Source organism: Malaya genurostris, chromosome 3 (genome assembly GCF_030247185.1).
Source record: "Malaya genurostris strain Urasoe2022 chromosome 3, Malgen_1.1, whole genome shotgun sequence".
In the NCBI taxonomy this organism is placed as follows: domain Eukaryota; kingdom Metazoa; phylum Arthropoda; class Insecta; order Diptera; family Culicidae; genus Malaya; species Malaya genurostris.
The window spans coordinates 251,429,333-251,442,175 of NC_080572.1; the positions used below are offsets into that span (position 1 = coordinate 251,429,333).

At 35.1% G+C, this 12,843-nt stretch overlaps 1 protein-coding gene across 6 annotated transcripts in view; it reads right to left on the reverse strand.

Annotated features, from left to right (window-relative positions):
• Positions 1-4,625: 4,625 nt before the first annotated feature.
• Positions 4,626-12,843, reverse strand: part of LOC131433716 (ADP-ribosylation factor 6) — a 67,573-nt gene continuing 59,355 nt past the window's right edge. For all 6 annotated transcript variants that reach the window (XM_058600270.1, XM_058600265.1, XM_058600269.1 and 3 more), the window contains one exon: positions 4,626-6,797. In XM_058600270.1, coding sequence (XP_058456253.1) covers positions 6,655-6,797 — 143 coding nt within the window. In that variant the 3' untranslated portion in view covers positions 4,626-6,654. The remainder of the gene's footprint in view (positions 6,798-12,843) is intronic.

Here is a 12,843-nt window from a genome sequence, read left to right on the forward strand (position 1 = left end):
ATACTGAGTCGCGCGCGAAACCAATACTGAAATTTTTACTAACAAATATTCTCCTGTGACACTTGTGGAATGCGCAGTAGTATATACGGCCTCTAGTAACAACATGTGTTGAACTAACATCCCTTCCCATTCCTTAGACGATCTACGTTCGAGCCTGGCCGGCGCCGGTACTAATCAATGAATTCTGGGATTAACAGAAGATGTACATTGACGGATGATTTACCAGTCCCAGGTCGGATCATCTAGAAACTCCCTGTACAATTTCAGCTAATCCCGATCAGTAACGGAGTAGCAACCAGGGATGGTCGCTCAAGCTCAAGCTTAGTAAGATGTCAAATATAAATTCAATCCAGTAAATCGCGAAAGAAAAAGTAAGCAAAGAGAATCTCTCAACAAGATCTAACCGCTTTCTCAGTGGGAAACTCAAGATTACAACACTGCTAAAAATCGACACCTTTTCAAAATGTGTTTCTCTAAATACATTTCAAATTCTATCAAATACGCTTAAACATATCAAATACGCTTCATTTGTGCTTCAAAATTCTAGCGCATAACAGTAAAGTGTGTCGTCATATGGCTCAATCAAATGTCATCACATATTAAGTGCAGATTTGCTGACATTGAATGCTTTGAACATGAGACTAAAGCGTGTAACTTTATGACAGAGATCAATGTCACAACATGTCAGTTTGAGGTGTCGCTGTATTGATGTATATATGTTTTCTTAATAGTCCTTATATTCCCTGACAATTACGGCAATTCTAAGTGTTGTCGTTTGAAAATTCTTTTTTTTAATAATAATTTGTTTTTATTTGTATGACTCATAAAATGTTCGTATTTTCAGGTAATGGAATTGAAGATTACCTGACAAAATCGTTCAGTTGTTCTACGGTATTGTGTCAATTGGCGTAATGAAAATTCTATATTAAAATTATTGAAAATTATAGGAAATAATTTATAGTTAATAAACTATATTTAACAAATTATTTAAAAGGTCATATTTAAATGATGACATTTCAATTATATATTTAAATCCATCTCATATGAAAAAGTATTATATAATTATTATAGGAATAAATCTTTTAAATTTGAATTTTTTTCATAAGTTCATATTTCAAGTGTATAATCAATAGAAATCAATATTACTTGATTTGAATCAGAGTTGAAGAGACTTACACTTGCAATTAAAGTATCGAATCACATGCGGAGAAAAAAAGTGTAAAACACATCAGTACAAAGTGTCGATTTTGATCAGTGAATGTCCCATACAACCCATTGAAAAATGTAGGGTCAGTAATCGTGAACCATCAGTAGGCTTAGTAATTAGGTTTTGCACGATGACGACATAAATGAATTGCCGATGAATCAAGTTCATCTTTGACAGTTGCCGTGTACTTGTTTTGTTTTGCGACTGCAAGTTAAAAATTGAAAAAATGACGAAAAAGTGTCTGTTGAAAACGTATTCCACAGTGAAAATAACTAAAAAGATTGCCCTGTATGTGTTTCTAGCATCTAGGAGCGATATATGTATGAATCTGTTGAGTGTGAGGCGACTTGCAATTTTTACATTCGACCGATGAACTTCTGATGAATTTTTAAACTGTAAACAAGTACACGTCGACTGTCAAAAAAAGTTCATTCTGTTCATTTTTGTGAGGTTATGTCATGTTCGTGCAAAACCTAATAGTGTGATTTCGTTAATCGAAGCACCAACAAGCTCCGACAAAATACCATGGAAACAATTCGAGTTGGAAAGGAACTAATATCGTTTTCGTTTATTGATCAGAGCAGCCCGAGAACTGACCCAAAGTCGCCTAAACAACTTTTGATGAGTTTGTTTTAGCAACCGCTCTAGATCGGACTCAAATTGCGTAGTTTCGACTGAAAATTTTCTCGGGTCGCATCACGCATCCATGCGAGTTTGTTTATTTTTTCTTTCTTATATGAGTTGTTGTTTAGGGCGCATACCACGTGTTCGTTTTACTCGGAGTCAAAGTCACCCGCGTGTAGGTTCTAAAACGAAAACGGTATAAATATATGTACACATTCAGCACAAAATGATTTGTTGCTTCCATTGACTTTAATGCTTCTTGGAATGAGACAACAATTTTTAATTTCTCAATTTAAGAATCACTGGACAAACTGCTCAATATCGTTCGTACTATAACTTGATCTTATTTCAAACACAAAGAAATATTAACATAGTAACGACGCACTCAGACACTTGTTTTGCTTCAAATAATGATTGAGCTGAAACTTACAGTGAACCGAATTCATCGAGAGGTTCCACTCAAATTATACAGGAGAAATCGCAGACCACTATATCTTGAGTTTATCTTTGCTTTGTTTGGTGTTCTCCATTGAGAAGCAAGTCGAGTCTTTGATTTTGCACTTTCGATCAGGATTGAAACACAGTGCGATTGAAAGAGCAATCCGCCACTCTAGTGCTCCACGATGCAAAAAGCCATAATAGTTGTATTTTGTCTGCTTTTGATACAAAAGTTTGAAAATTGAAGTAAAAATCATTCTTGGTATTTATTTTGATTGCTTTGCTTTGCTGTGGATTGTGGATTTTCAATGTACTGCTAAACGAAAGAATTTCCTCTAAACTCATCAGATAACTGGGTGGTCTTTCGGGCCTAAATCACAGACTAACAGACATGACAGTATGAATGAATTCTTATAAAAATAATTTTTCGTGATGCACTAGTTCCACCTATATTGTACTGCGCGAACTATTTACTATCTGTACACCCCTTGTATTATGTAAAAGTTTTTTTTACTAGTTGGATTCCCCTCGTTTGTCAACACCGATCAGCTGCTTGCAGGGATGCCTGATTTCATCAAAATATTTGAAAATGAATCGTCACAATAAAATATTGGATTACGTTGATAATATATTTAACATTTTCGCGATGTTGGAAGGTAACCATTTATTTGACTCAACGTTGTTCATCTAGACTATTTTTCATTGTGTTGGTAGTTTCACCCGAAATTAAGTGGCGGCAGACCCAACCAGTGGACAACTTGACAGCTCCCATACATCGAGAATATAAGTAAAACTTTTGGTTCTCTGGTTCCACAATGACGTCGTAAATAGAATAATATTTGGAAATAACGTATCTGTTTTTTCGAGTATAATAATTTTAATATTTAAATAAGTAAAATAAATTTTGCTAGCATTTCTTGATACCAATAAAATAATTATGATGATAAGTTACTATGGTTTAGCATAAGTATAATTTTTCTCTTTTCATCAATAGAAGGTTTAACAGTAGTTCATCACATTTCAATGAACAATGAACATAAAGTAATGTATTCTACTGAATCCTGAGGAACAATACTACTATTTTGCAAACCAAGCTTAAATCTATGGTTCCCTTATCTTCATTCGAGTCGTTAGAAGATCATCCAATGATAACAAATACTCCTACAAATGGCTACTAATTCCTTGCGTTTTAATTGACAAGACTAAATACGTTAGATACTCTTTAGCCACACACCACATTTCAAAAAACAGTTCATTTCTAACTCTATCAATTACTATTAATAGTTATCTTTTTAGACCAAAGGGAAGATGTTGCGCAGAGTAAATTAAAAGATAGAAAGATTAGAAAATACGCATGTTTGGAGATTTATGACGTGTGTTATTAATGAGTTTGGTGTAATGCAGCGCTGTTAGAAAAAATCGCAATATTTTCATTTCATTCAGGAGTTCTTGCGTGAGTCACAATATGAAAATTAAACTCCTTTTAAATATATTGCTGGACGCATACACAGTGAACGTAAATAACGTAATGAAGTACTTTTTTCTCTTGTAATCTTTTTGTTTCGTAATTCATTGCACCCGTATTGTTTAGGTACACTAGTGCCGTCCTGAATTTAGTGGAACACATATGAAACAGGCTTATTTCTGTCAGGTTGTGTATGGGTTGGGCAGACCAGAAGCAAGTAAATATTGTAACAAAATGGGTTCGATTTTGTATTGCGTTGAAGGATGAGAAGTAGGCACAATTATGTATTAAATCTGTATCCTGCATGAAATTCGCATGGACGTATACAATACAGGTAATTCTGTATGAATGGCAACTCTGCTGATAAATGAAAAAAATAAACACAGTCTAGATGACAGACAGGATGTTTTTGATAGGGTAACGTGGCGCCATCATGACACATGTGAGTACTGTCCCAAATAAAGGAATATTCGAAATGACCGTTAAAATGATTGAAGAATCTAATTTGAGTGTCCTGTCTGTTAGTCTGTGCCTAAATTTTCATCTTTTTCTTTGAGAAATTTCAATGAGCAGACATAGCAGATCTCCTTTTAACTAATGGGTTTAATTTATTAGATGGATGGAGGAGTTTAGATTGGAAATCTTCGATTGTCAGTTATTCAAATAGAATTATTCATTCCTTTAATTATGTCGTATGTGCCCAATCCAACACTAGATTTCCATTTGATTTGGCTAACATATTTTGATTAAATCGAAAAAAATAACGATATCTAGGTTCAATGATATCAATAATCGAAATAAGATTTGCTGAAAAAAAGGTAGGTTAAGTAGACTAAAATCCCGAGTGCTGCAAAATTTTCGCCGTTCGTGATTATTAAAAAAAAAACCATGTTGAGATGTAGATTTCAGTTTTTATTTAATGCTTCCACTTGTTTTCTCTGCTCACTATAAATGCTAAAATACATTTCTAATAATATATTCTTTACCGTGTTTTCACATTTGCATCCCGTTTGCTGCTTTCTATTCAAATTCGGAGTAGCACTATACGCTTATTTTCCATCAATTTGTTTCACCTTGTATTTGTGATTTCTTCAACTAGTTCGGACGCGTCTTTTTTTCTTTTTTTGAAAACAGTTTTGTTACTTTTCCTTCTCTCGGTCGGTCTATCATTCTCTTACGCAGTTATTAGAAATAATATAAACAACTAGTACACGACAGTGACAAGGAAATTAATTCAACTTACTCTTGCGCGCACATTAAATAGCAAATAAACATAAATTTGCATGGGTTGATGACAAGCGTGCGGACGATCCAAACCGAAAAACAAAATCTTATCTTAAAATGTTGAGGCAATCGATTTAAACATAAATAAGGCGGTAAAAGATAGTTACTGTTTTTTTTTCTATCAATGCTATTAAAATTAACGCAAACTACCCTAATGCAAACTCAATCTCCATCCCACACGCAGATTCAGTCGTGCACGTACAACCACACAATCACAAAAAAAACACATTCACACGTTTTTGTTTTGGCTCGCACCTTACGCGTTTCGCTTGATTTTTGTTTTTTTTTTCTCTTTTTGCAAATTACTTGCAATTTCTCGTGTTTCATCATCTCCTGCTTTTTCGTTTGCTACACATTCATGTTTACTTCGCATTTTCAATCGAATGCTTCGGGAAAGTGGATGTGAGGCTTTCTGTCTATTGTTACTGTTACTTTTACTGTGTGTGTGTGTTGTTTTTACAAGTCGAACTTAGCTTTTCGTCTATTGAACAAGAATTTGTGTTGTTTCATTGATATTTTACCTACTTGTTTACTATTTTATGTAGCTTCAGAATTTAGCGTATGATTTTGTTTTGTATGTTTTACCATTATATAATATTTACAAAGAATCCTTGGATGTTGTTCGTTTTATTTGTATATTTACTACGATCTTTTCGAATTAGGAATCGATTATTTCGCTATTTTATGAATAATTTCCCAAGCATTGTTGTTGTTGTTGTTATGGTAGTAATCCAATGTTATATATACAAATAAAAGATTCTCCCCCGTTTGTCTACTAAGAGTGTTACAGTTTGTGTTATAGACGACTTTTCTTATGATTGATCCAAAACCGTCACCGTCTGTTGTTTTGTTTTGCTTGGCAGGAGCATTCAAAAGTTGAAAGCCTAATAGCGTAATTTCTCTGATGTTGACATTCTCTTTGCAGTTAATTTGAGTTCGATCGATGTGCTCTCCACTAAAGCTGTTTCTTTGTTTTTTTTTTTGTTTTTATCTTTAATTTTAACGTTAAGCTATATAATGATGTTTCATTATATAGGAAGATTGGAATAAGCACGAAAAAAACGTGTTTGCACCCCTGACGTTATTCGTTCGGATTGGTTAATTCGATTAGTGGAGTGAACATGTTTACTATATTCGTACTATCATGAATCTTCTGGTCAACTTTCCTGGATTTTAAGGACTATTCAGATACAGTAGAACGGCTATCGTTTGATGAACTAAACGAACTATGCTTACAATTTTTGCTTGTTTACTCGATCACATTGACGCAATTTCTTTCCTCTCTGGCTATTCGAGAGAGTATCAGAAATGTACTTTCCTTTTATTATATGTAAATAGAATGGTAAAACCGATAAATCGAAACACTAGTATACTCATAATAGCAGAAGTTCACGAGGGCAGAACAATTGAAGATCGGAAGGGGAAGCCTTTTAGGGATAATAAGGGATAGTTGCTGCTTATGATGTATCATAGGAATATAGGAATTGGGTTGGCAACATAACACGTGCACTCGATCACGCCCCGCCAGCCGCTACTGCATTCCTTGTGACGACCGTTCGCTGACACGCACACAGAATTCGCTATCTGACTGTTGTTCTCACAAATTGGTTGCTGGTTGTTGTTCCACCATCTACTCTCATAATTTGTGATTGGATGTGAGCCACGTTAGACCCTCGTACAGACCGTCACCGGTTGTTGCACACGACGGCTGCACGTACCAGTTGCGGTCGCGTATCCGCGTCAGACCGAGCTTCTCCTGGATCTCGTGGGGCTTCATTGCTGGAATGAAAATGAAGGCATATTGATTAGTTATGTTTATATGGGAAAATGGAACTGTTGTACTTTTCTTTAACGTTTTCTTAAATTCGTATGATATTAACTAAAAACAACATTGTGCGATTTCAGGATAACAAATCAAGTATCACCAGTGTACTAGTTCTATATCTTGGAACTGCGATATTGCGACTTGGTAAGTCTTTGGTGTCAAAACCTAGTGTAATATTTTTCGGATCACTGTTATTATAAGTATGCTCGAAGTCGACAGTATATTTTTTTCGTGTGGGCAACATTTCTTGTACCACGAGTGGGAACATTTTATTTTTATGCTATTGTGGGCTAGGTACCTTCTACCAGATCTATGGCGTTTCTAGTATTTTACTAACGGATTTTATAGGGGTAAGCAAGCTGCGCCTATGCGTAATTGGTTGGCAACCAATCAGTGACTGAGTGTTGTTGAACATTAAAGACTGTCCCAGAAAGTATGGACGCAACCAAAAACCGCTGTCATTTCGCAATGGTTCATAATCTGTCAATTTTTATGGCTGCGTCCTGTTGTTTACACTCTTCGCGGACTGACTGTCACTGAGAAAGATAGCAAAAATGGAAGGAGTAAGTGAAAAACCGTGCGAAATGCAATCAGGAAGTTCGGTGAGGATAACACCTTTGAGGATAAACCGAAAACGGGTCGAAAAAAAGGTCCTGCTAACCCTCAGTTGGATAAACGTATACTGAAGGCGTTCGAGCAAAAAAAGGAGGTTTCAGTTCGCGATGTGGCCAAAAAAGTGGGCACTTCGAAGTCAAATGTTCTTCGTGCTAAAGAACGTTTGATTCTTCGAACCTATAAGAAGCAGAAACAACTAAAACGTAATCCGAAACAAGAAGCATCGATCAAGCCGAGGGTTCAAAAGCTGTACAATACGATTCTTGCTGGAAATTTGAACTGCATAAAAACAATAACGAAACCTACGTGAAACTGGATTACAAATCCTTGCCGGGACCACAATATTATACGGTGCGAGAAGGGCAAGTGTAAAACCAGTCCGAGACATCGATTGAAGTCGAAAAAACTGGTAAGAAAGCTATGGTCTGGCAAGCAATTTGTAGCTGCGGTAAGATTTCGAAACCCTTCATCATCACTGCTTCAATGAACAGTGAAATATACATCAAGGAATGTTTACAAAAACGACTTCTACCCATGATTCGAAGCCACAAGAATCCTGTTGCTTTCTGACCAGATCTTGCTTCTTGCCACTACTCGAAATCAACGGTAGAATGGTATACTACCAAAAATGTCACTTCGTCCCAAAAGACTTGAATCCACCAAATTGCCCACAACTTCAACCAATTGAGGAATTTTGGGCATTAACGAAGACACATTTTAGGAAACATGTCTCGGCAGCCGAATCCATTCAACAGTTCGAAGAAGATTGGAAAAAAGTGTCAAAATTTGTCGCCAAGAAGTATGTACGGAATTTAATGGGGAACGTTCGCAAGAAAGTGCGCCGGCTAATCTACAATGGCTAAGTAGCAAATGTTGAGAATAATATTCTGTTGTTGTAGTCTACACGGAGAACCCTTCGATCATAAAATTGCGATATCGCAGTTTTTGATTTTTGCGATAGTTGATTTAACTAATTTCTTTTTGATTCAACCAATGTGGTTTTTGAATTGCATATATTCAAGTAGTTGAAAAATATGTTGTTTTGAATGCTGTCAAATGCTGGAGACAGTTGAAAGCAAAACAATAATCGCAATGCAAAATCAACAACTTTTTTAGTTGAAATCTGTTCGCGTCGCTTCAAAATGTCAATGAAAACAACATCGATGTTTAAAGCGTTTGGTGAAATTGTGTTCATTCGATTTGAGAAATTTATGTGTTTATCTAACAGCGGTGTTGTGATAAAGTTAACCTTGTTTAAAATGAAAAAGATTTAGTGACGAATTAGAAAATGGTAATGAATGATCATCTCGTAATCTTTCAGGTATGCGCAAAAATTTTATGCTTCAAATTCGATCATTGATTTACTTGCAGCAGACTGCTTTACTTCCAGCTGTTTGATACCGATGATGATGTTCATGCATTAGCAATAAAACGCTTTTTGACAGGAATTTAATTTATAAAAGTAACAGGAGCGAAGGGTTTCAAACACACAGAACGCGCTGCGATTGAATGGCGCGTTTGAATTGCCGTTGCAAAATTCCAATCCCCAGCGGTTGATACACCCCAAGCTCATATAAATTGACTAAAATTATTAGTGCATAACTTTAGTTCAACCGTTTGAAGGCATCATCTTTCAATACTCATTTTAGGAAAATTTAATAATTTCGCCAATTTACTCGCCCCTCCGGGCACTTTTGCTGATTAAAAACGTTTTATTACATCAATTATTTCCGATCGAATCAGAAGTATTTTTTTAGAATTTAGATCTTTACTGATCTCGATTTGACATGATCATGATCATACAAAAATCAAAATCACTTAGAGATCAGATCAGTTCAGATTTCGTAATGATAATTTATTCCTTGGTTAACATCACTTGAAATCAGCAGTGATCAGTGGTTTTCCCAGCCCTAATGATATTACATGTCAATATAAAATACTATTTATAATTTAACAACGATATTTATTTCATGAATCTCAACATACCGAACTTATTTCAAATAGATCATGACGTGTATCAGTAAGTATATTTTGATTATTTTCGCAAATCAATAACATTGTTCGAGTTGATTCAACTATTTGCAATGTCTAAAACAAATAAAACTGTTTTATTTTTCAACTAACAGAATTTTGTTTCAATAACAACACCAATTATTTCAACTAAAATATTTGTTGAATTTGGAAGGTATGTGTCCTCACTAATTGACAGCATTTTTTCAAACAGTTAAATTAGTTGTTTCAACCATCGTTTCTGCTGATCGAAAAACAAAAATGACAGTTTAGTTAAAACAACAATCGATTAGTTGTACCAAATTTTAACCAATCGAATTCAGAAAATCAACTAATATTCTGGTTGAAATGGGATCGCGGGTGGTTCCGTGTAATATTATCAGTATATCGAATAAAATTTGAATATCTAACACTGCGTCAAAGTGCGTCCATACTTTCTGGGACAGTCTTTAGAGTGCCTTATTTCAATTATAGCATCATCAACAAGCATACCCAAGGAAGCATTCTATGATCTACTAGGAAGGAGATACAATAGCAGTCTACAACGCACTATGGTCCGAAACGGGAAATTAGCGTGACAAAAATATTTTCACTATTAAATATTAGTTTTTTGGTGTTGGTGTCTTCACAAAAGTTGTTTGTAGTCAAATGGCGCTCCTTTTGATGAAAAATGTTACTAGGGTGGTCCACATTTAGATTTAAATCTGAAATCTAACTTTCTTAATTGAACTCAAAAATGATTTTATCGTACAATAAAGTTGTAAGAAATTTTATTTTGAGCAACTTTGCTGAAAAAAGCACCTCTTTAGCTTTTCATTTGAACGAGTTACATCAATTTTCCCGAATAAAAGTAGGGTGGCTCCTGAAAATTCACTTTTTTTGTTCTAACTTTTTTGTGGAACGTTCTACGGAGAAGTTGTCTTCAGAAGAGTTGTTGTACTAATCATTGCGCACAATTTTGCTCAACCAAACTTTTTCATATGAACTACCAGTAAAAAGTTATGATTATTTTTTCATCAAAAACTAGTCAAGCTTCAAATATCAATATTCATTAGATGCCAGATCTATAAAAATGTATCCTATGCGGTTCCTAAAAGGTGAAAATATTAGTAAAAATTTTAGAGAAAAATGGCAGGGTGTTATTTTTTTTAAATACCTTCAAAAACTACAAGGATCAGCCCCTAGGGTTGTTCGAGCCATTGATGTGGAACAAGGCAACCAAAATTTCTAATGATCGATATTTTCAATTAATCGTCACACTTTTGAATCCGCTAATGCACAAGAGTCTGCTTAGATTGATCCTTATTAGGAATCAACACCGAACACGCGAACCCAGAATATAGACTCTATTTATCGTGATTTGTATTTGTTTCGTAGCCGACGAAATAACATCAATAGCCCAAATGTATACAATTAAATGTTTGTACATACTTGCGATACGGATATCGATATTTAAGCTTCTCTTCACCAAGCTTGTGCTCAAGTTTTGTATGCAAGCAGTTATTTTTATAGCGTTTCTCTACCATTACTACCATTTTGCGATTTCGGTTGAAGCGATATAATATTTCTCATTATCAATCGAGTTCATCTTATATAAATTAGAAATTGGTCTTATGCACTCAAAATTTACCCTGGGGTAGTTGTCAATTTCTCAGGCGAAACGAAGTAACATGCAATTTCTCCCGAGCTTAAGATCAGAGCATACCAATTAAAGCTTCGAATCGTTTTATGGCACTTTTTGTCTTAACGTCTAGCAACAACCTACGTCTGGCATGTTACATGTAGAACTGAAACGTTAGCTATAATTTCGCTTCTGTTTATAGATTCGCGTGCTTCCAGCAGCTTCGCTTTTGCTTCGATTGACCAATCAGAGCGCTGCTTTCTTTTTGATATATCGCTTACTCCTTCAAAACCGTCGACTATGGCAGGGAAATCCGGTATGCCGGAGATTTTTTGCAGCCAAAATAGGACACTGCTAGCTATTAATCAACATTTCAATGATATAAAATTAAAAATACATGGCTATGAACATTAAAATCAATACGTAGAAATATTTCCAATCAAATGGTGACATAATTTTAATCATTGATACAAAATTGACTGAGCTGTAATTGTTCAAAACCTGATCACATTTCTACGTGTATTTTTCTTGAGTTTCTAGTTTGCACCGCTATAGAGAAAACAAAAATGTGTTCCACATTAAAAACTCAAAAACATTGCATAACTCTTAAACGCCTTAACATATCAACATACTTCCTTCAGCAGAATAATAGCATCAAATTAGCCCTACAAGTGTTCAATACATTGTCCATTCGAGAAATGACACACACAAAACTACAGCCGAATTTACTCTTATTCCTGATAATAATAGTTCTTCTTTTCGAATTAAATTCACCACCTCAGGACAAATGTGATATATTAATATTCGTCCCAACTGCATCAAGTTAGCCCAAATTGGTGACCAAATCCAGGCATAAGAATGCTTTAAACCACCTAATGACTTATTGTCTATTTCAAGCACTATTAGTCATATCCAGTCCGTGATCGATCTAGAAAACAAAACAATTCTCAATGTTTACATTTATCTCGGTATGGTTTGACTGTGTCCAACTTCTTTACCTTGTGAAAAGTGTAAATTGACTCCCATCTCCATCCGCCAAGCGAGGGTACGCGCCCTGTAGCTCATCAACCAAAGCCTAAGGTTATTGGTTGATTCAAAGCAGGTTTTGGAAATAAAATGTAGTTTTTTGAACAGCAACGTTTTGGAATTTGGATAACTAACCAACTAATACCATATCAACGTAATTATAACACATTCCTTTCGTAATTCAGAGATTTTGGGGTAAATAGTTCAATGTTCAATAGCATGAAATACCCACAAACAAATCAACATTGTGGTTTCCTATAATGTTTGGTATAAACGAGCAGGGTGAAATTCAGTGTCAAACTAAGGTGCGCAAAATTTCATCCGCATGAGGTGAACGAATCATCGCACAAAGCGAATCGTACAAAACCGACGCATAGAAATACGGAATATTTTTAGTGAATGAGCGCAGCGGGCTTATACCATGTTTTGCTCGCTAATAGGCTTTTTTAATCTATGTCTTATATAAAAAAAATTAGGATAGCTTGCATGCATCTTAGAAAACTATACATTGTATTAAGCAGCATGTTTATCTGTTATGCCAAACGACAAAAAAAAAAAGATTTGCAAATTTTATGACAAATGACTGTTATGCCAAATGACCATTATGCCAAACAGCCAATCATTATGTCAAATGGTTTTATGTCAAACGACCCTATGCAAAACGGTTTAGCCACCTTTCACTGTCTATGTTTCTACCCCAATGCTATAAATATAACGGGTTACTTTTC